Below are 23,799 nucleotides of genomic sequence, written 5' to 3'. Positions count from 1 at the left end.
CCATTTCTTTTTTGATGGGCAAAAATGTCCATTCAGTTCCAAGTGTCACATAATACTTATCTCTCATCAAGTTAATGCATTTTCTCACCAGTTTGAGACTACACTAGGCTTAGAAGCCTTTCGAAATGGAGGGGGCATGATTGCCCTTTATCTTCTTTCTATTCTTTTCTCACTAACTAGCAGTTGCTATGAACACTTTCAAGGTTACGGTGGGGGTGGGTGAGGACAGGTACTGAAAACAAAGTTCTTGGTTGGTGGGGGTGTTATCTCATGGACTTTTCCTTTTCAGTCTCTTTTGCTGGTGCTTTTACATCTCCTGGACTTCTAAATGTTGATGTATTCTACGGTTAAGTTCTTGAATTCCTCCTTCAAATTTCTCCCTTTCTTATCAACATTATACATGATTTAGGAGCTTAGGTATAAGTGATCACACCACACCCACCATCAAGGCACCCATAGTCCTCCACCATAGTTCACTGTCAGATTTCTAGGGTTTGTTACCTGTTTTTTATTTATTTTTTATTATTATTTTTTAATTTTATATATTTTACATCATTTTTCATTTTGCACAATGTATGCATTTTCATCTTGATTATAGTCCCCACACAATTCCCACCCCCCTTATTTTGATCCTACTCCCTCCTCCCCCCTCTGTAGTGTGTCTGATTTATAGTTGCTTGTTGATTTTGATTTTTACGACCCTTTCGTTTGTTTCTCTATATTCCATATAAGTGAAACTTTTTCCTTTGAAATTATTTTGCTTAGCATTATCCCTTCCAGTTCCATCTCCATCTAAATAGGTTCCACCTCCATGCCATTTGTTTGTCTCAAATGACAAGCTTATCATACACACACACACACACGTATCTCATATATATACCTTTGGAATGATTCCTCCATACCCACACCTGTAGAACCCATTTTGTGCATATGCACAAATATATATATATATATATATGTACATATATATCAGACAACATATGAATATGATTATATAAATTTATTTAAATATAGATATAGAGATATATTCTTATCTGAGTAGTATTCCAGTGTGTGTATATATTCCTCATTTTCTTAACCCAGTCCTCTGGCCTTGGGAATTTAGGTTGTTTCCCTAACTTGACTATTGAAAATAGTGCCACAGACCTCCCTGGTGGCACAAGGGGTTAAGACGCAACCTGTGAAGCTGTCCATAGCCACTGCAGCACAAGTTTGATCCCCAGCCAGCTAGCCACTGGCGCAACAGACCTCTCCTGGCTTGCCAGCTGCTCCCCTCAGCAGTGTATTTCAGTCAATCTGCCTGTTCCGTTAACCACTCTGTCTCTGATGAATCCTCTCACCCTCCACACCTCTGGCCTGTACCCCAGTTCTTGTATGCATAAATAAATCAGTCTTCAAAAAAAATAGAAAACAGTGCCGCAATGAACATAGGAGAGCATATATCCATTTCAATTAATGTTTTTACATTCTCAGATACCTAGGAGTGGAACTGTGGATCACATGGCATATCTATTTTAATAGTTTTTAAAACCTCCATACTGTTTTCCATAGGGCCTGGACCAGTTTACATTCCTAACAGTATACACAGTTCCTTTTACTCTACATCCTTCACAAAATTTGTTGTTTCTGGTCTTTTTGATATGGGCCTTTCTCAAAGTGTTAGATGGTATTGCATTTCTCTGATAAGTGATAACAAACATTTTTTCATGTGTCTATTGGCCATCTTTTCATGTTGGGGAAGTGCTGCCTATTTAGCTCTTCTCACTTTTTGTTTGGGTTATTTGTTATTTTTCTGCTGAGTTGTATGAGCTCTTTGCTGGTCTTGAATTCAGTCTCTAGTCAGATATATAGTGTACTGGTTTTATTAACAGATATATATCTAGTCAGATATATAGTGTACTGGTTTTATTAACAGTTTCTTTAAATGTGCAGAGATTTTTTTTAGTTTGATGTGGCAGCAATAGTTTATATTATCTTTTGTTTTTCTTGCTACTGGAGATGAATCTACAGAAACATCTCTGAAATCTATATCATGTGGTGTTTTTCCAATATTTTTCTTCTGTATGTATTATGGATTCAAGTCTCATATCCAAGCCTTTTATGTCCATTGTGTGCTAACTTTTGTGAATGGTGTGAGACAGTTGTCTAGTTTCATTCTTTTGCATGTAGCTGTCCAGTTTTCCCAACACCATATACTGAAGAGACTTTGCTTTCTTCAAAGTATACTCAATCTCCTTTGTCATAGATTAACTGTCCATATAGGTGTGGATATATTTCTGAGCTCTCATTTCTATGCCATTGGCTTATGTGTCTGTTTTTGTTCTAGTACCATAACTGTTTTAATTATTACATCTTCATAGTACACAATCCACAGCCTAGTGTGTAGTATACTGTCTCATATTCCCAATTATTTCTCTTCATCTATATTCAAGGTCTTTTGTGGTCCAATATAAATTTCAGGAAGGTTTGCTCTATTTCTTTGCAAAATGCCACTGAAACATGCATCTGTACACTACTTTAAGTAAGATGGTCATTTTCACTAAGCTAATTCTTCCAACCCATGAGCAGGGCCAGTTGACCTCTTCATCTATGTCTTCTATTTCTTTTAGTCATGATTTAACATTTTCATTGTGTAGGTCCTTCACTACCTTGTTCACTCCTAGGTATTCTCTTTGATGCGATGGTAAGATTGTTTTCTTGATTTCTTCCTCTACTAGTTCATAGTTTACATAGAGGAACACAACCAAATTTGAAAATTAATTCTCTGTGTAAGGCTATTGTTTCTTTATTTTCTGTCTGGTTGATCTTTCCACTGGTGAAAGGGGGTGTTGAAATCCCTACCACTATTATATTGTTCCCAGTGTCTTTCAGATTTGATGTTACTTGCCTCATATATTTTCTTTTTTAAAAAAGATTTATTTTGTAGAAGAACTAGGGTGTAAGCCAGAGGTGCAGGGGGTGAGAAGATAGAGTGGGGAGCAGAAAATGCAGATTTACTGAAGTACACTGCTAAGGGGAGCAGCAGGCAAGAAGGGAGAGGTCTGCTGTACTACATGTGGGTTAGCTCCCTGGCCAGGGATAAAACTCAGGTTGTAGTGGTGACAGCACTGAGACTTAACTCCTAGGCCACCAGGGAAGCCCCTGCCTTATATATTTTCAAACGCCTACATTTGAGAATATATATTGTTGAGTGTTCTGTCTTTCTGACGTAGAGTTTCTTTAATCATTGTATAATATCCACCCCTGTCTCTTAATGACCTTTTTTAGCTGTAATATATTTTATCTGATATACTGTGGCTGTCCATGCAGTTTTTTGAGTCCCATTTATTTGTAGGATTGTTTAACAACCTTTTATTCTGAATCTATGTTTATCTTTGTAGCTCAGGTGGGTTTTTTGCAGATAGCAGAAAGTTGGGTTTTGTTTTCTGAGCCAGCAGTCACTGTTTGTCTTTTGATTAGTAACTTCAGTATATTTACATTCAGGGTGATCACTGATATATGAGGGTCTGCTACTGGTGTTTTGTCCTTAGTTTTCTAGTTCCACCTATTTCCCTGTTCAGTTTTTGTGAATGTTTTTCTTTTTGAGCATAGATGGAGAGTTCCTTTCAACATTTCTTGTAGGGTGGAATCTAGAGTTTTTAAACTCCTGCTTTTCTGGGAAGGTTGTTATTACTCTCTTACATCTGAAGAAAAGACTTGCAGGACACAGTATATTTTTGATTGGCAGCTTTTATCTTTGAGCATTTTGAATACACCACTCCCTTTTTTCCTTGCTCATAATGTTTCCTCAGACAAGTCAGATATAACTCTAATTAGGGTACCTTTATAGGCTATCTGCTCTTTTCTCCTAGAACCTCGACTACTCTTTTCTTGTCTTGAACTCTTGGACATTTCATGACTATGTGTCTTGGGGTAGGTCTCACTACATTTAAGTACCTAATGTTGGTTTAGCTTTATGAACTTCTATGTTTAGTTTGTTCTCCAGGTTTGGGAACTGTTCCTCTATTATGGCTTTGTGTAAATTCTCTGTTCCCTTCTCACTCTCTTCCCTTCTGGAATAACCATTATTCTTATACTTCCTTTCCTCATGGAAAGTTAGTTAACTCTTGAAGTGTTTCCTCATTTTTCCCTTTGCATTTCCCTTTCTTCTTCCAACTGTATTCTTTGAGCCTTACCTTCTTCAAGGTTATTGATTAGATCTTCAATTTGGTCTAGTCTGTTTCTATAGTTATCTCTCAATTTTTTTCTCCATTCTATTGATTTTTTTCACATCATGCATCTCTGCTATTTTCTTACTTAAAACTTCAATCCCTACTTTCTGTTCACTAATTGCATTTCTGAGGGCATTCACATGCTTTCTGAGTTTCTTGTATATCTTTAATGGGTTTTTCTGTGTTTTCCCATTTCTTTTAATTTCTTTATCGTGGCAATTTTGAAATCTGTATCTGATAGGAAGAAAAGATCTTCCATGTTTTTGCAGTTCATTTCTGAATAGTTTTTCTCTTTTGGTGAATATTTCCTTGGAGACTCAAGGTGCTGTAGTGTATTTTTCTATCTACCCATTTTGCAGCTTTCAGTTTGCCGTAGTATCCTTACAAACAACTTGAAGTGTGCATACCTTCCATATTTCAGGTAGTTTGCACTGTTTTTTAGTTTGTTTTTTTTTTTAGCTTTGCTCTGTGACTTGTGTATCAGGCAGAACTGATCATCAGCTGCTGAGTCAGGGAGTGAGGGAAGGGCCTGTTAAGGGTCCAGTCACTGGACTGTGTGGGGGCTGGCTTGTGTCCATAAAACTGATGATAGCACTCCTCTCTGGTTTTCCAGAACTGTATCTCTACAATCTGGACTCTCTGCTCTATAGGGTCAGCATAAGTCCAAAGGGGATACAAGGAGAGAGTGCAATCCAGAGCATTGGTCTCTTCACTGGGGAACACATCCAGTGTCTCCATCTCCTCTGCACATAAGCCCTCAGTCAAAGGTGCACCTCCACGCCATTCAGCTCTCCTCTGCCCAGGGCTGCCAGCCAAACACAGGAGCACAGTTCCAAGGTTTTAAGGTAGTCTTCCAGACTGGGCACAGTCTCTAGGAACCTCTCTCCAAATATCTTTTGTTACACGAAGTTGAATTTTCTGTGTCACTCTGGCATAATCAATACTGGTCTCTGATATCCAAGAGCTACTCTAGTTTCAGTCATGGGGTCCTCTGGGTCCAGTTCCCCTATGAAATACTTTCAAAGTATCCCCCTGGGAGCAAAGACATTTGAGACACTTCTTGGGTCCTCATCATAACCTTTTTTTGCCTCAGGTCTGATTCAAGCCTCAGCTTGAGGGATAGTTTCTTGCATGGTTCCACAATCCACTTTGAAGTGCAAATGTCACATCTCTAATACACAGTCTTTGCTTTCAGTCCGAAGAGTGTCTCAGAAGTTGCACAGAAGAATGCCAGTTGGGGACTGCTTGCCACCCCCCCCCCACGTACCATTAAAGTCTCACATGGTTCCCCACATTTTTATTCTTATAATCTTATCAATAGGCAGTCAGAATAAATCTTTTAAAATGAAGGTGAGACTATATCATTCCTCTTCTCAAAACATTCTCACCTTAAGACAGTAACGACTAAAGTCCAAACAAAAGTGCTTATCACAGTCTGCAAAGCTCCCCCACGTCTGGCCCCACACGGTATCTCTAACCCACTGCTTACCAGTTTGTCTCTCTCCTTCTTGCCACTCACTTCCAGTCACACTTGCTTTTCTGAAGTGTTCTCCACACTTCAGATATGCCCTTGCTGGGGGCCACTGCATTTACTGGCCTCTGTTAGGAATTATTTCCCTTAGACAGCCATGGTGTTATCCTTATTCTCCTTCAGGTCTTTGTTCAAATATTACCAAGTTGGTGTTTTTCCCTTGCCACCTGCTTAACACTTCATATCTACACAAGTATTGTATAGGCTCTCCCAGATTTGTTTTTCTGATGACGTTTGTGACAAAATGTAGATTTTAGTTATTTAATTACTGCTCCCTTGTTTCTACTTGTTTCTATAATTACAAGCAAATTTTGTTTTAATCTGGTATGTTCACTATTCTATCCCTGAATCTAGATGCATACCAGAAATGCAAAAAAAAAATTTTCTGAAAAAATGGTTGTGGCATCAAGAGTCTTCTGGCCATGGTAGGTTTAAAGTCTAATGCTTTATTGACATTTTGAGAAATCTCACAATGCTGAGGTTTCTCATATCTCACTGCTAATTCCTGTGATTCCTCTTCTATCTGTCCACTTGCAGTTCTTGTTCAGTACTAGGTTCCTCACAGTTTATTTCCAGACTAAGGCTACCCACCTTTCAGGAGTCCATGTCAGGACCACCTGACCATCTCCTTTCTTTGGGGTTCTCACCTGGCAGATGGGAGCTCATGTATCCTTTGTTTTTCAAACTCTGGAAATGCAGAAGTGAGACTTTCATACATAAGTTAGGCTGCACTTCTTATATATCCCTTTCCTTCACTCTACCGAGTTCATCGACAAGACTTTTCCCCAAAAGATATTCATTCCCTTTCTTATTTAATCTCTTCATGAAATCTCTCTTTTTACACATCCTGGAGGTGTGGAACGGACCGCTGAAGGCAGAAAAATTCTCTTTTTCTTTTCTCCCTCATCTTACTTCCATGGTTCAAAAGTTATGCAAATGATAAAGACAGTAGTTACATGTAATAATCCTAAAAGAACACCACAATGACATTTCGGTTACTTTGTCAAAGAGGAGCAGATTCTAGAATACATTTTATTGGTGGCTTTCACACACTTTCTTGATTCCAGATAGAAATATTAATATTTGAATAACCACTACAAGTAAGTCAACACTGGTATGCAGGATTTACCTAAAATGTGACATTACACTCAGTGAAAAACAATCAAAGATGACATTCTTCCATCCTGAAATCTAGAAATAAAATATACAAGAAAAAATTTAAAGTAAAATCAATTTTGAATAAATGCCAGACTGTTCTAAAGAAAAAACTTCCTGTTTTTCTTTATTAATTCATTACGAAAAACAGTTTTTCTATCATGGTAAATTAAGGAAAAATATTCCATGTGTGAGGAAAAATGATGATAATCTAATTTGTAAATAGCTATATTCTATGAGTTTGTTAACCTGAATTAATTTTCTAAGCTTACAACTAAATATTCACAATATAGTCTTACTAAAGTATTGGAGAATTTTCTTCAGCAAACTTCAAATGGTTCCTATTACAATAATTTCAAGGTCCTAAAATCTGTTGGGCTTAGAACCTCACAGAGCAAGAAAGCAACCACTGATACATTTTTTTCCAAATATCATTGAAAGCACTTTCTTATATATATATTTTTTTACTTTCTTATATGTTTTCATGTTAAAAACAGAAGCTATTTATGTCTAAGCATAGAGCAAGATTTTTAGTGTTTGCTTATTTTTTGTTTCACTTGAAAAGCTGTATTTTAAAGATAAAATACAATATTGACTATAGTAGTATGCACACCCTTCCTTTTTGATTCATTGTGAGTAAGTAGTGATTCATACTTCATGTATAGTAGCTGCATAAAGGTAGAACAATCTGGAATTATGTTAATGATGCTGAGAGAATTTTCATGTAATCAAGAATGGCCAAATTTCCAATTGCACTCTAGGTAATAGCAGAGAAAATTAGAACAGTACTATAAGAGGAGCAGGAAGAATAAGAGGTGATAAGAAAGGTAGATCTAGAAAGATAATAGAGCTAAATTTATTAGTATCTTAGCAGCTCATTCCTTTCCCTTTGGAATTCTCTTGCAAACATGGCAACCCTGAGTTTCAATTTGAGAACATTTATTTGGGGAAGTTAAATAGCTTTATAATAATAATAACAAAAATAATTATATATCATTACATGTAATTTCTCAAATTCTACTGATTAAAGAACCTTATCTCCATATCTATTGCCACATCCTTGAAAATAAGTTACATTACTTTTAAATTTAAGATGAAAGGAATTTTAGGGCAGTGAAAATATACTGTATGATGTTATAATGATGAATACATGTCATTATGTTTGCCCAACCCCACAGAATGTGAAACACCAAAAGCGAAGTCTCAGGTGAATGAAACATTGGGTGATTATGGGTGATTATGATGATTCAATGTAGTTCCTCAATGTAACAAAATTCAGTTGGTAGACGGTATCAATAATGGAGGAAGTTATTCATGTGAGGGCAAGAGATATATGGAAAATCTCTGTAACTTCCTCTCAATTTTGCTATAAGTCTGATACTGGTCTAAAAAATTAAAGTCATTTTCCAAAAGTTAACATGAACTCTGTTCTGATCGATATTTTCAGGAATAGAATGCAAACAATCACAGTTCTGGTGCACTAATTATGTTTTTCTTCTTAAAACATTTTAATAGATTGTAACTATTAAAACTTGCTTTTCCAAGTTCTACCTAAAATCATCTAGGCAGACACTAAGAAAACTTCAGTTAAATTAGGTAGATGGTAGACAATTTAAAATAGGCAAGAATGACAATAATAATGGGAATCAAGAATAGGGGGATGGCAAAATATCACCCATTCCCTGTTTTTCTAAGTAAAGTTTTATTAGAACACAACTACACTCATTCATTTCTGTATTTACTGTCTGGCTGCTTACATGCTACAGTGGTAGAGTAGCATATTTGCAACAAAGAGCAACTTCCGTATCAGAAAATATTTATTATTTGGCTCTTAACAGAAAAAGTTTATCAACCCCTGATTTAAAAGGGTTTGGAACATTCAGCACATTACAAGGGTCTCAACTTGTTATCTTCAATTTAAAGAAATGACACTGGAAAAGCACAGTATTTGGATGAGGTTATGCCACCATGAAAGTTCAGGATACCATTTGGGAAGCCTCCCTCGAATGGAGGATTTGAAAATAAACGTCGACATAAAAATTTTAATAAAGTGAGAAGCCAAGGATAGATCACTTTTACACTCTTCTCAAGCCATGCTTGAGAATACAAACTATCAAATAATACTGATTTTTCTGAGCTAGAGGTCTTTACTATAACCCTTAATACATATGTGAACAAAATGAAAAGCTGTTTTCTCCTGTGTGAGAAAACTGCTATGAACTCTATCACAAATGAGACAAAGAAGTTTTGACATCTAGTCATATGGTTGTGGTAGCCTGTCCAAGAGTTTGGAAGAGGAAACCTATTATGTTTCATATTAGCATCAGCTATAGCTAGTTAAATCAAGCCATACTAAATTTAGTATGATGGCATACAGCTGTTGGGAAAGAGTACCCATACTGTCTCCACCAGTCAGACGAATTTTAGCCATGCTTGAGAATACAAACCCACAACTCAGCCCTGCATTTGTTCTATGTGTACTACTGCTAGATTAGAACAAAAATATATCTCAGACAGCCTTCATAATTAAACTGGAAAAGTCATGCTAATATGTCACATATAAAACCACAACCCACTAGGAAAACCAAAGCTGATGTGAAAAACAGCAACATATCTATCCATGGGATGACATGAAAAGAAACTTGCTCATTCTATAAATTTATTTGGTATCAGTTTTGTGCTTGCTAAAATAGGACTACCTAAAACAGTTGTTCTTGAGAAATAAGCAAAACAGGTATTTTGACAGCAAAGCAGGTGTCCACAGTTAAAATTTTCCAAATCTTAAAATATAATTCACTGTACTAAAATCTAGCAAAAGCAAAGTATAGATGAGAAAGAAAGATAACTGGTTGTGAACATTTCTTATATATTGAATTATACAATATGTGGTAGTTTGTAACTAGTTTTTTCACTTAGCATTGTGTTTTGAAGATGCATCACTGGTATAGCAAGTATCTACAATTCATTTCTTTTCATGGACACATAAAATACCACTGCATCTATACACCACATTTGTATTCATTCATTCATTGATGGGAATTTGGATTTCTTCCTCTTGTTGGTTATTATTAATAATTCTACTGTTTGGTTATTATTAATAATACTACTGTGAACCTTTACATACACATTTTTGTGTAGACATATTTTTATTTCTCTTGGACAAATGCCTAGAATACAACTGCTGAACTATATGGATATTCTCTTTCACTTTCAAGGAACTGCATACTCATTTCCAGAGTGACTACACCTTCTCACCAGCAATGTTTGAGCTCAATTTTCCTCACATCCTCATCAATACTTGTTACTTGATTATTATTCTGACTGTCATCATCCAAGTGGGTATGAAGTTATGTATCATTATGGTTTTTATTTTTCTAATGACAATTACAAAAAAAAAAAGGTAACTCAAACATTATCTCATCTTTGGTTTTTTATATCTTTACTATATGGAAGCACCCAAAATAAATTAGCAGGCTGTAAAAATTTTCACCAGTCCTTTAGGCGTTATTCAGTGCCAGGGTAGTAAATAAAGTCCATAAAAGTCAGTAAGTGACACTTGCAAGAAAAGCAGTCCTGGATCTAGGACTTTCAAGTTTTGTTTCATTTCTGCTTGACTTCAACAGGATATTTCTTTAGAGTAGACTAATTTCCTTCAGGCACTGAGCCATGTTAATTTGTGAGATAGTGTTCTCGCTAGCTCACTCTTGCTCTCTGTCTCTTTCTCTCTCATTCAAAAGAAGCTAAAGCTAAATATGGAGAATATTACAAAACTGGCATTTTATTACCTTCATTTGGTGTGAATTACTGCTTATCCATTTCCACTACGACGAAGTGGAATTAATGGATAATCTAAAATGAAGATACATATTTTCTTAATGACAAGGTTAATATATATTTTCTTAATGACAAAGTTCAAAACATTCATCTAGTCCTTTCATTCCAGGATAGAATAGATTTTTCTATCATTAACATATACCCAATTTTATGTCTCTGAGAAGGATGTTTTGGAGGCTCTTAGTTTTTCCAGAGATCTTCAGCAGAGATTGAACTGCAAGAATCATGTAAATTACTTTACCATACTTTTCCACATTTTAAAAAGTGATTTAAATATAAATAGTACTGGGGAAACAACATTGATTCTCGCCACTTGGGAAATTTCTCTAAATCCACTAAAACGCAATTTCCTGACCATTGTGTTATGCTAAATAAATCAAGTGCTCTGGGTCTCAAATGTCCATTTCTGCAATTTGTGTGGAACTTGGGTTGGGGGTTGTAAAAACAGGTTAAGACCAGTCAAGAATTAATGGATAATCTTAAATCCCAGTTCCGTGTTTCCTCATCATTATGATGGATGAATCTGAATTTACTTATTGTCCATTAATACTTTTATCAGAATAGGCAAATATATGCTCTACTAGATGAACTTTGTTTAGGATTCAAAGAGTCATTTATAGAAAACTGAAATGTGAAATACTGCTGTTAGTTGACCAATACTGTCAAGGCACTGTCCAAGTTACCTAGTGCATGTGTTTTGGTAGTGGAAATCATTTGTGGGAAGAAATGAAGAATTTAGATTCATCCATTGTGATAGATATGCCAGGAAGTGATATGTGCTAATTTTGCCTTTTATGCCAGCTCTGGGCTCCATGGCTGCCTTGGGCTCACTTTCTTGGATGTGACATGTTTGTCAAAGTCAAGCCTCAAAACCACACTACTGGTCTGACACAGTTAAGAATTCATAACTTCAACTGTGGACATGCTTCATGATTTAGTCATTCATGATCATACATAGGTTTGGCAATTACAAAATGATCTTATAAAGGCCATCATTTCTTGATCATCTGTGTAGATAGGATAAATTCTTGGAATTAAAATTCATGGGTTAAATACTATGTACATTTGTAATTTTGGTAGCGAGTTCTAAATTGCCCTCTAAGAAATATTATCCATTCTATACTTCTGTCAGGACTTAAGAGAATGTCTATTTAGCAAAACCATCACAGTTTTCTACTATAATTTTATTTCATCAAAATTTAGACTCATAGTTTTTTTTTCACATTCTTATTCTAAACAGATAAGCATGTGTTGGCATATTTAATAGTTACTGGTATTTCCCTTGTGGTCAACAATCAATTCAAATCCTTGAAAACTTTTCTGGGAATTTCCTTTTTGATTCATAGAATTTCTTTATATATTGAAAATTTGTATTTGTGTTATGAATTGCAAATGTTTCTCCCAGCTTATCATTGCCTGTTGGTCTTACTTGTAGAGGATTTTACTTTTATTACCATCCAATTTTTCTTTTATGTAGCTGCATTTACCAATCTGTATCTGTGTCACTAGTCTGGAGTTAGAGACTGTTTCTAGTGTTTACAATTTCCTCACTGAACCTCTGCTTCAACATGCAGTTTTCCTTTTGGAAAGTAGTCAATTTATTTATTTATTATTTATTTTAAAGTTAATAAACTTTTGGTAATACGAGTAAAATCAAGTACTTTCAGTTTAGTACAGAAGTTTATTTTCCATAGTTTATCAAAGCAAGCAGAGTTGGAACAGCAGCTAAAATACTGTGCCAACAAGTTTCATGAGAATAAATACATCAATTTATTGTCACAAATCCTAAACAACAAAATGGTAATGGAACAAAGCTGGAGACTCTTCAGAATAAGTTGTAAACAGCTACCTGACATATAAAGACCAACAGGGAAACCCTCCAATACAATGAAGCTATTTTCTTCCTTTCCATTTAATCTTGGAAAGAATAACTATCTCGGAATGTTAAAGAAGGTATAGTCTGGAAGGGCAGAGAGTTCATGCAAGGACAACTGGTACATACTTGTGCTTTGATCCAAGTGGGCTGAAATTCAAAATAACATACTTTATTTTGAAAAAGGGAAATGCTGGACAGTCTTCTGATACACCACTTCCTATTATACTGATTTCTTATGCTTCCCTTCTTTATTTGGATTAATGGATATTTAAATTAAATGGATATTTAGATTACTGAATCTTCTAATAGAGTAAGCAACTTCTCTTTGGATGTGAAGAAATAGGTTAGCTTAACAAAGAATCATTTGCTCACTGTATGACAGAATTAGGAAAAGATTTTGTAACCAAACTGCTCTGGGAGAAATAAGTCGCGATTCACCAAAGCATGAGAGGTTTTATGGAATCTGAGACCTTAACTGAGGAAATGCAGAAAATAATGAGAGAGAGAAAAGAGAGAAGGGGGAAGAAGACAGGGAAGGGTTGAAAAAAAGAAAAATAATATCCCTTTCTGTTGGACTCTGACTTATAGCTTAGATAGTAGTCTATAGCTGAACATGAGAAAAAAAATCACATGGGAGAATCCACCAAATATAATGTAAAACAAGTCTCAATGATAGATATTGAATCAGATATTTCAAGCATTAAACTAAGAGATAAATGCCTCCCTCGCCATTTTATTTATTTTCATTTAGTAAAACCCATATATAATCAAACTTAAATTTTCAGCAGATTAAACCTCAAAGGATAATATTTTGGCTAATAACATATTCCAATGAAAAAGGTCATTCTACAAGAACTAAAAGCCATTTCATTCTTTTAGATAGAGAATGAAGGCCCTGACCTCAGAACCACTACCACTAGGTGAAACAGAGATCTGAAAATGCCAAACTGTATTTATTAATGTTTATGTTCTAGCTCTCTGAATGGCAACCAGAGCAAATTAAAATTATTAAGAAAAAATTCAAATGTCAGACAAAGGAAAAAGTCCCATGAGGAATCTCACTGGTCCCTTTCCAAATCCAGTTTTAACTCTGGCCCCACATTTTATCTTCCTTTGGACATTCATCCCAGTTCAAAGAAGTTAACTTCTTGTATACCCTACTCTCTACTAAGCAACACATATTTTTAGGAGCCTACATTACATCAGGAACTGCTCCTGATTCTGGGATACAGTATAAAACAAAGAAAGGGTTTTATCCTCAAGGATATTATTCAAGCATTGGAGTGAGATGGTCAACAAAAAAACACAAAACTCACAACACAATTTGAAAAGTTAATAAGCAAACTTTTTAGTTTCTTGTGTTACCACCATTTCCTCAATTATTGGAATCCAAAATGCTGGCATTTTCCTTATTTTGGGGGGATATATCTAGTAATTTTTAGAGTAAAAAAGACTTTTTTATAGAATTTTCTGTATGAACAGAAATATGAAATGTGTTATAACAGAAAAGAAGGGTATCATTTTAAAGCAAATTTTCCAAAACTACTATATTTTATATTCACATTATAATATACATAAAAAATTAAAATATCTGAACTTTGATAGCTGGTCAAAAGTAATTGTCTTGGTTATATTTTTACTCAGAGGAAATACTAACTTTAAATTAATGGCCACATTTTTACAATGACACTACATAAACTTTATATAAACCATCTATAATTCAAAACTTGCCACTAAGTATAGCAATAGTTTATAGGCTTTCCAGATACAGTATGTTACCAATTACAATAAATAATTTTATATATGTAAATAATACCTGACCTTTTACATATAGGAATGATATTACCTAAAGAAAACTGACAATGATGACATTTAAGACATCAAAATAAATAAGACTAACACACAAAGTAAAGCCTCCATATAACATTTAGTTTTCAAATTTTGATTAGAATTTCTTCCACTTCTTCCATTTCTGCTGTTCCTCCCCAATCCCAAATATTAAATACATACTTCCTTCTGGGCAATGGTTAAACAGATTTGGCTGCCTAGGCAGGAAGTAAGGAAAGAGATGACTGGATTCAGGGCTTTGGGTGGTGCCTACATTATTACATCAATAGCCCCTTTCCGAAAGAACATAGACAAGTACAAATAAAGAGTTGCACTGTCTTTCTCCAACTCTTGGCTCTATATGTTGTTTTGAAAAATTTGATGTAGAAAAGGCTCATTCTATTTTCAACTAATGTATTTCAAGAAGAAATACATTCTTGAGGATTAATGGAAATGTCACAACCACTCTAATTAGTGAATGGTTGTGCCTTCTCACCTATAATCAAACACTGTCTTTGTTCTTAAGTTCACCACCCTTCGATCTAGTTTGGAAGTAATTCCGGAAGTAAAAAGTGAAGGGAAATGACAAAAAGCTGACCAAGAGAACCAACCCAAACAAAGCCAGGAGGAAAAATACACAAAATAGCAAGGAGACAGCTGCACAACTCAGAATTTCTGCAGATCCTTGACAATCTGGTTCAATGCCTATGCTAACTCAGATAATTCTGACATTTCTTCTCATCTCCCAAGTAGTTTTCTTAACCTTTTCAACACAGCAGACTTTGGTTATTAATGATGCATTTATGCAACATAATCTCCTTTAGACATATTGTCAAATTTTCAGACAGAATTTAAATGGCCCTTAAAATAATGAATTTAATGCCTTTTCTTGAATTTCATAATAATGAAAAATTTTTGACCACAAGTAACTATAGCTAGTGTATTCTATTTGAAGAATGCTAGTGGAATTAGCATTTCACTATTATAATCCAAAACTCATATCCCAGAAAATTAATTTTTAATATATTTTTATTTGAGTAAGCTAATTTTTCACAGAATATCTATTGTGGTAATTGCCGAATTTTCCCCGAGTCAATTATGCTTTCAAAAAATTTGATTGTCAAGCAACAGTAGTTAATACAAAAACTAAAGTATTTGTTTTGTAATATATGACATAGTGTCAACTTCTAACATCATTTTACACTGACGTATTTCACTTGAACTTTTCTTTACCCAATTTTTATCTTTGATATAATTTGTAAATGAAATGGGAAACTACTTTATTAAGGGAGAATATAAATGGCTGGATCACACCCATTATTGCTTCAATGTAGAAATGGAAATAACAAGTTGATGCAAAATGCTCATTGTCTCTTTTTCCAAATCAAATCCATTAAATAAACACAACAATACAAAACTCTTTTAAGGTTATACCTCAGTTTCATACTGAAATAAGGAATTATAACTGCGATTAAAATTCTTAAAAATTCAAAATGAAGTCATGTTTTTCTTGGATTCAGAGTCAACAATTAGATGTGTGCTCAGAGTAGACACTCACCTTCACATTTCTGAGTAGTTTCACTCTGCTTGTGACCAGCAGGACATTTGCATTCAAAGGAGCCCACTGTATTGATGCAGTTTCCTCCCTGACATATTCCAGGAATAGCCTGGCATTCATCAACATCTGCAAAAAGAAAGCATTTTGAACATAGAATTCACTAGTTTTCAGAATATCTCTATATATTTCTTTAATGTGGAGAAGAAATTTAATTGTTCTCAACAGAATGTTGTGTGGGGTGTCTGTAATACCTTGTATGTGTGTATTTTAATTTATGTAATGGTACATATTATGGATCTCATTTTGTTTCCTGAAGTTTTCTTTTGGAATTTTATTTTTTAAATCTTCCCATATTTTTATGTGGAGAACCAATTTCTAGCTTTGATTTACTATAGATATTTCCTAGTGTGCTCACTGTCCTGGTGATGAATGATAAAATGAATGTCCTTACTGTATTCTTTATGGAGTAACAATGAACTTTGGGGACTCATACAGACTCATTATCCCTTTGCTTTAGAATCAGAGCATAACTACCAGAATACAAGGTATATATACACCCCATATGAATAAATACTACCTGATGGTTCTTCAGAAAGCCTACAGCAGTTCATACTACAGCAATCACCACACCTATGAGCAGGCCACACAATTCTACTGTTGATGATAAGTCTTGTGTTTTCTCTCCCCTACCAATATCTAACTATGCAATGTTCTAATTTTCCTTAGTCTAAAATTTATAATTTTTTGGCTTCTTTAATTAACCATTAGACTTGCTGGATTTTAGATTTCCTCATCTGAAATTTGAGAACTATACCGTAAGTATTTTTATATTGAGGTTGTAGTCTCTTATTTTAAGTTTGAAACCTCTTATGATTTAGACACAACAACTGTCTTCTTCATCCTACAAGTCGTCTATTAATTTTCATCCATTTAGGCACAAAAATCTTTAATATTGACAAGATGATTAAAGAAATCATAATAAATAATTTCAAACAAATCAAAGTTGATAGGCTATAAGAAATGCTAAAGGAAGTACTTCAGGAAAAATAAAATGACCATCACTAATAAATGATTAATATCAGCCAAATAATATTCTCTAAATACAACAGTTAAACTAGAACTTAATAATACAACACATCTGGAATAGCCACAAATGTACGGAATTTAAATGGTAATCTCTGAAATAATTCATGGGTCAAAGAAAAAATCACAATGAAAATCAGAACTTATTTTGAATGAGAAGAACATGAAGGCACAACCTATCTCCAAACCTGGGCAACGCAGTTAAAAACAGTACACAGTTGGAAAATGAAGTGATAAAATGTTTATTTTACAAAAAGAAAAAGGCCTAAAATTGGGGATATAAATTTCCATATTAAGAAATTTAGAGATGCGCAAATTAAGCCTAATGTAAACAGGAATGAGAAAATAATGATGATAAAAAGAAGAAATGTCAAACAGCAGAGATAATTAATATAAGTACAAAACCTGTTCTATGAACATGTAAAGTTGATAGATCTGTGTGTCAAGGCTAATGGAGATAAAAATAAATGAAATAATCAGCATTAAGAGTAAGAGTGTGTGGGCCTCCCCAGTGGCGCAGCGGTTGAGCACTGGGCTGTGAAGCTGCCCGCAGCCTCTGCAGCGCTGGTTTCATCCCCAGCTGCTGGCGAGGGTACCACATGGTGCGCAGACCTCTCCTACCGCACCCGCTGCTCCCCTCAGCAGTGTACTTCATCAGTCTGCCTGTTCTGTTCCCCACTCTGGCTCTGGTGAATTCTCTCACCCTCCCGAGCTTCTGACTGTACCCAGTGCTTGTATAAATAAATAAATAAATCTTACAAAAAAAAAAAAAAGAGTAAGAGTGCAGGCCTCCTCGGTGGCGCAGGGGGTTGAGTGCAGTGCTGTGAAGCTGTCTGCAGCCTCTGCAGCTTGGGTTTGATTCTCTGCCAGCTGACAAGAATCACACATGGTGCCGCAGACCTCTCCTGTCTTGCCTGCTGCTCCCCTCAGCAGTGTATTTCAGTAGAGTTACCTGTTCTGCTCCCTGCTCTGTCTCTGGTGAATTCTCTCAACCTCTCGTGCTTCTGACCTGTACCCCAGATCTTGTATAAAAATAAATCTTAAAAAAAAAAAAGAGAATAAGAGTGGGCACATCACTATAAATCCTATGGGATTAAAAGGAATAATGTGAACAACTTTATGGCACTACATTAGACAATGAAGACAAAATGCACAAATTCCTTAGAAATAAAATGCCAAGTTGTTCTCAATAACAGAAAACATCTGTTAAAAACTTAATACACATTTAAAAAATCTTTGCACAAGGAAAATTTCAGGCATAGGTGGTTGTGCCATTGAATGTTCTTCATTTAAGCAATAAATTTTAATAGCTGTACACAGACTCTGAGAAGAGAAGAGGGGACACTGTCTTGACACCAAAGTCAAAAACATTATAAGCAAGTTTACATTAGAATAGTATCCTTTTGGAATAGACACATAACATTTCTTAGCAGATACAGAAAGGTTACTACATTATAATCAAGGGAGGTTTATCCCAGGAATTTAAGATTTCAATATTCAAAAATCAACACAATTTCACCATATTAACAATTAACGAAGGCAAACATATGTCCATTTTGAAGCTGTAGAAAAAGCAAGTAACAAAATTTCACACTCATTCATGATTTTTAAAGTATCAGTAAACCAGAGAGAGATCAACATGGTGGTGGGGAAATGCTGCAAGTAAGTCCTCCTATAAAAAATGTTAGTAGGGAGGAAAAGTGGCAGGTCCCTGCGAAAACCAGGACATGGAAGATAAGGCAACTCTGGCAAACTGCCTAAAGAGGAAAGTTGCCATAAAAGAGGACAAAAAGAGATGAAAGCTCAGAACCCTGCTACCCTCCCCCACCCACAAAACCGGTACACTCCGACCAACAGAAAGAAAACAACAAGAACAAACTACAGATCAAGTGGGACCGAGAACGGAAAGGCAATATTGCAGGCACCGCATCCTGCAAACGGGAACTGTGGAGAACCTGGCGGGAATCACCATGGAGGTGAGCGAACAGCTCTGGGAGGAAAATAAGAACTCTATGGAGGGACCTACAAATAGCCTAAGGCCAGCCAGTAAGCTTGTGTGGAAAGCATGATTGCGATCAAAAGCATACGTAGCGCAGCTACCCAGGTCCCTGTGCCCGCAACCTAGGTTCCTGCAGAGACATGTGAATAACCCTCACTGAGTAATCAAAAATCAGGTGCTCCAGCAGGGAGTGGGGTGCAAAAGGTGCCACTTCTGAGGACAATGAACTGGGCTACCACCCTTGTCCTGGAACTGAGATCTGGGGCACAAAATTCTGTGAGTGGGAACCCCATGATGCAGCACAGGGCAAACAAAGCACCCCACGCTGTTGAGTCATTCCACACCACCCCCACTCAGTTTCACAGAGACCCACGGGAAAAAAGCACAGTTCTGGAAGGATACTAGGAAAGATCTCTGGTGCCACCTAGTGATCACAACAAAATCAGCAACTTCCTAATAGTTGGAAGCCAGGGTTTCCAAAACCACCCTCAGGCTCTGAGAGGGGGTGGGGTAAGAAGGGAGTAAATGCAAACAGGGGTAAGAAGGGAAACAAAGCGTGGAGCAAGACCCCATTCTGGAACTGAGAGACAGGCACAGGATTCAGGGCATGGGACATGCCCTAACAGTGGGCACTGAGATCAAGAACCCGAGCGCAGAATTCAGGGCGTGGGATCCACACAGCAGAGCGCACAACACTAGGTGAACAGGAGGCAGACAGAGCACCCAGTGTGAGCAACAGCCCCTATGTCAAGGTGCTCCCTACCCTCCTTGGTTTTTCAGAGAACTCTAGGGAAAAAGCTCAGGTCAGCAAGTACAGGTCTCTAGTGCCACCTAGTGATCAGGGCAAAATCACCAACTAACTGATTCCCTGCTGGAACTGAGTAAATATGGAGGGAGGGAACTGTAAGAGACAGTGCCCATCAACACAGCCAGAGCATCAACACCCTGGTGGAGTATTGGTCTTCCAGTGCTGGTCTCAGTCTGGTAAACAGTTTTTGACACCCCTGAAGGAACAATCCAAAGAGATGCCCACCAACACCAGTGGCAAAACGTCCCAATGCATAGAACAAATTAGAAAGCAAACAGCAGGGAGAAGGAAAAATACAAATAACCAAGCAAGCCGTCAGGAGAAGGCCACACCACAAAAAGAAAATCAGTCACCAGAACTCAACAGCAATGACATGGAAGAACTTCTATTCCTATCGGATAGAGAATTAATAATCATCATGATAAAAAGGTATAATGAGATGAGACAAATAATCAATGAACTGAAGAAAGAAAATGAGACCTTAAGAAAAGAAATAAAAGAAAAGGAGGAGACTAACAGGAGGAGACTAAACCGAGGAAATGGAAGAACAGATCTGTACTCTTGAAGACGCAGTAATAAAAAGAACCAAAAGAGAAAAATAAGAAATAAAAAGAACTAAGAGAAAAAGAAGTGCAAAGGAAGAAGGATGAGAGTACCCTTCAACAATTATCAGACTCCATGAAGAAAGGAAATATAAGAGTTATAGGCATTTCAGAAGGTGAGGAGAGAGACGAAGGATCCGAGATATCATTCAAGGAGATAACTGAAGAAAACTTCCCAAACATGAAAAAGGAGACAACTATAGACATACAAGAAGTGAGAAGAACACCCAATTACCACAATGAAAAGAAAACTTCAGCAAGACACATAATAGTAAAGCTTCCAAGAGTCCAAGACAAAGAAAAAATGAAACTGGCAAGGGGGGAAGAAATAGATAACTTCTAAGGGAAAAATCAATCAGGTTAATCTCAGACTTCTCTGAAGAAACACTATGAGCAAGAAGAGAATGGAGTAATGTAATTCAACAAACTTCAAGACAGCAAATGCCAACCAAAAATACTTTACCCTGCAAAGCTCTCCTTCCTCTATGAAGAAAAAATATGGACCTTCTCAGACAAACAGAAACTCCAGAAATTCATTACAACTAAACCACTACTCCAAAAAATTCTGCAAGAAGTCCTAAAGCCAAAACCAGCAGAGGAATGATCAAGAAGAACAGAATAAAATGAGGAATAAAATCACAAAAAAGACAAACAAAATGGCAAATACAAATGCCAACATATCAATATAAACTCTAAATGTAAATGGATTTAACTCATCAATAAAAAGATACAGAGGAGCATGCTGAGTTAAAAAAAAAAAATCCATCCTCTGCTGTCTCCAGGAAACATTTAACCACAAAAGATAAACACAGACTGAAAGTAAAAGGTTGGAAAACAATCCTACAAGCAAATGGACCAAAAAAGATGGCAGGAACAGCTATACTTTTATCAGATGAAATAGACTTCAAATTAAAAAAGGTAAAAAGAGACATAGACGGACACTACATTATGATCAAGGGAACAATACATCAAGAAGATATAACATTCATCAACATATACTCACCAAATGAAGGCGCACCAAAATATATTAGACTGTTATTATCAGCTCTGAAAACAGACATTAAAGAAAATACATATATAGTGGGAGACTTTAAAACTCCACTTTCACCAATGGACAGATCAACAAGACAAAAAATAAACAAAGACACTAGAGCCCTAAATAAAGATTTAGAACCCATGGATTTAACAGACATCTAAAGGACACTGCACCCAAAAAATTCTGAGTACACATTTTTCTCGTGCATGGATCATTCTCCAGAATTGAATTACTGGGCCATAAGACAAACATCAACAGATACACGAAGATCAAAATCATTCCAACTATCTTCTCTGATCATAAAGGCATCAAGCTAAAAATAAATCATGAAAAGAAAACAAGGAACCCTCCCACTTCAGGGAGATTGAAATCCACACTACTGGAAGACCACTGGACTAATGAGGAGATCAAAGACGACTTTAAAAAATACTTTGAGTTGAGTGAGAAGGAGGATACCACTTTCGAGAATGTATGGGATGCAGCAAAAGCAGTAATAAGAGGAAAATATATAGCAATATAGGCTCACATCAACAAACAAGAAACAACTCAAAGAAACAACCTAATCGCACATCTCAAAGAGCTAAAAAAAGAACAACAAAAAAACCCCTAAAGCCAGTAGAAGAAAGGAAATAATAAAAATCAAAGCAGAAATAAATGAATTAGAAATTTAAAAAAAGAATCCAAAAGATCAATGAAACCAAAAGTTGATTCTTTGAAAAAGTGAACAAAATAGACAAACCTCTAGCCAGGCTCACAAAGAAAAAAACAGGAGAAAACACATATAAATAGGATCATAAATGAAAGAGGAAAAATCACAACAGACTAAGCAGAAATCGAAAGAATGATCAGAGATTACTATGAACACTTACATGCAAACAAATTGAACAATCTAGAAGAGATGGACAAATTCCTAGAATGATATAATCATCCATAGCTGGACAAAGAAGAAATAGAACAACTAAACAGACTGATTATAAGCAGCAAAATTGAGGCAGTAATCAAAGCACTCCCCCAAAACAAATCCCAGGCCCAGACGGCTTCACAAATGAATTCTACCAAATGTTCAGCAGTGAATTAGTGCCTATCCTACACAAACTCTTTCAAAAAATTGAAAAAGAAGGAATACTACCAAATATACTCTATGAAGCCAACATTACACTAATACCAAAACCAAACAAAGACAGCACAAAAAAAGAAAATTACAGGCCAATCTTCCTAATGAACACTGATGCAAAAATTCTCAACAAAATCTTTGCCAACAGAATCCAACAATGCATCAAAGGAATAATATACCACGATCAAGTGGGATTCACCCACATGGTCCAACATACGAAAACCGATTAGTGTAATTCAACACATCAAAAGAAAAATTAAAACCATATGATCATATCAGTAGATTCTGACAAAGCATCTGACAAAGTCCAACATCCATTTATGATGAAGGCCCTTGAAATTCTCAGGATAGAAGGAACATACCTTAACATGATAAAAGCCATATATGACACACCCACCACCAATATTATTCTCAATGGCAAAAAGCTGAAGGTCTTTCCTTTAAGATCAGGAAAAAGACAAGGATGTCCTCTCTCACCACTCTCTTCAATATAATACTGGAGGTCCTAGCCAGGGCAATAAGACAAGAGAAAGACATACAAGGAATCCAGATAGGGAAAGAAGAAGTAAAACTATCACTATTTGCAGATGATATGATAATATGCATAGCAAACCCTACAAACTCCACAGAAAAACTACTCAAAATAATCAACCAGTTCAGTCAAACAGCAGGATACAAAATCAATACACAAAAATCAGTAGCCTCCCTATACACAATCAATCTGAAGAAGAAGAAATCAAGAAAACCATCCCTCTTATAAATGAAGCAAAAAAATCAAATACTTGGAAATAAATTTAACAAAAGAGGTGAAAGACCTATACAAAGAAAATTATAGGTCTCACTCATAGCAGGAATCTAGAAAACTTAAATAAGGGACCAGGAAAGTGAATAACTATAAGAAAGTGAAAATCAAAATCAACAAAAAATTATGAACCAGAGACACTCTATGGGGGGTCGGGGGTGGGGGATGGGGAGGGGAGGGATTGGGGTCAAAATAAGGGGGTTGCAATTGTATGGGGAATATAAAAATAAAATTTATTTTTAAAAAAAAGAAAATTATAAAACACTGTTAAAAGAAATAGAAGACACAAAGAAATGGAAAGACATCCCCTGTTCATGGATTGGAAGAATTAACATTATTTAAATAGCTATCCTACAAAAAGCA

The 23,799-nt window shown here is 35.8% G+C and overlaps 1 protein-coding gene across 3 annotated transcripts in view; it reads right to left on the bottom strand.

Moving 5' to 3' along the window:
- Positions 1-23,799, bottom strand: part of FBN2 (fibrillin 2) — a 277,965-nt gene that overhangs the window by 147,108 nt on the left and 107,058 nt on the right. For all 3 annotated transcript variants that reach the window (XM_037509420.2, XM_037509419.2, XM_054694452.1), the window contains exon 7: positions 15,993-16,118. In XM_037509420.2, the coding sequence (XP_037365317.1) occupies positions 15,993-16,118 (126 nt within the window). The remainder of the gene's footprint in view (positions 1-15,992; positions 16,119-23,799) is intronic.

This window comes from Talpa occidentalis, unplaced genomic scaffold (assembly GCF_014898055.3).
Source record: "Talpa occidentalis isolate TD23 unplaced genomic scaffold, MPIMG_talOcc4v2.1 talOcc4.13, whole genome shotgun sequence".
Classification (NCBI taxonomy): Eukaryota; Metazoa; Chordata; class Mammalia; order Eulipotyphla; family Talpidae; genus Talpa; species Talpa occidentalis.
The sequence above is the reverse complement of the archived record's forward strand: the minus strand, read 5'-3'. Positions and strand labels throughout refer to the sequence as shown.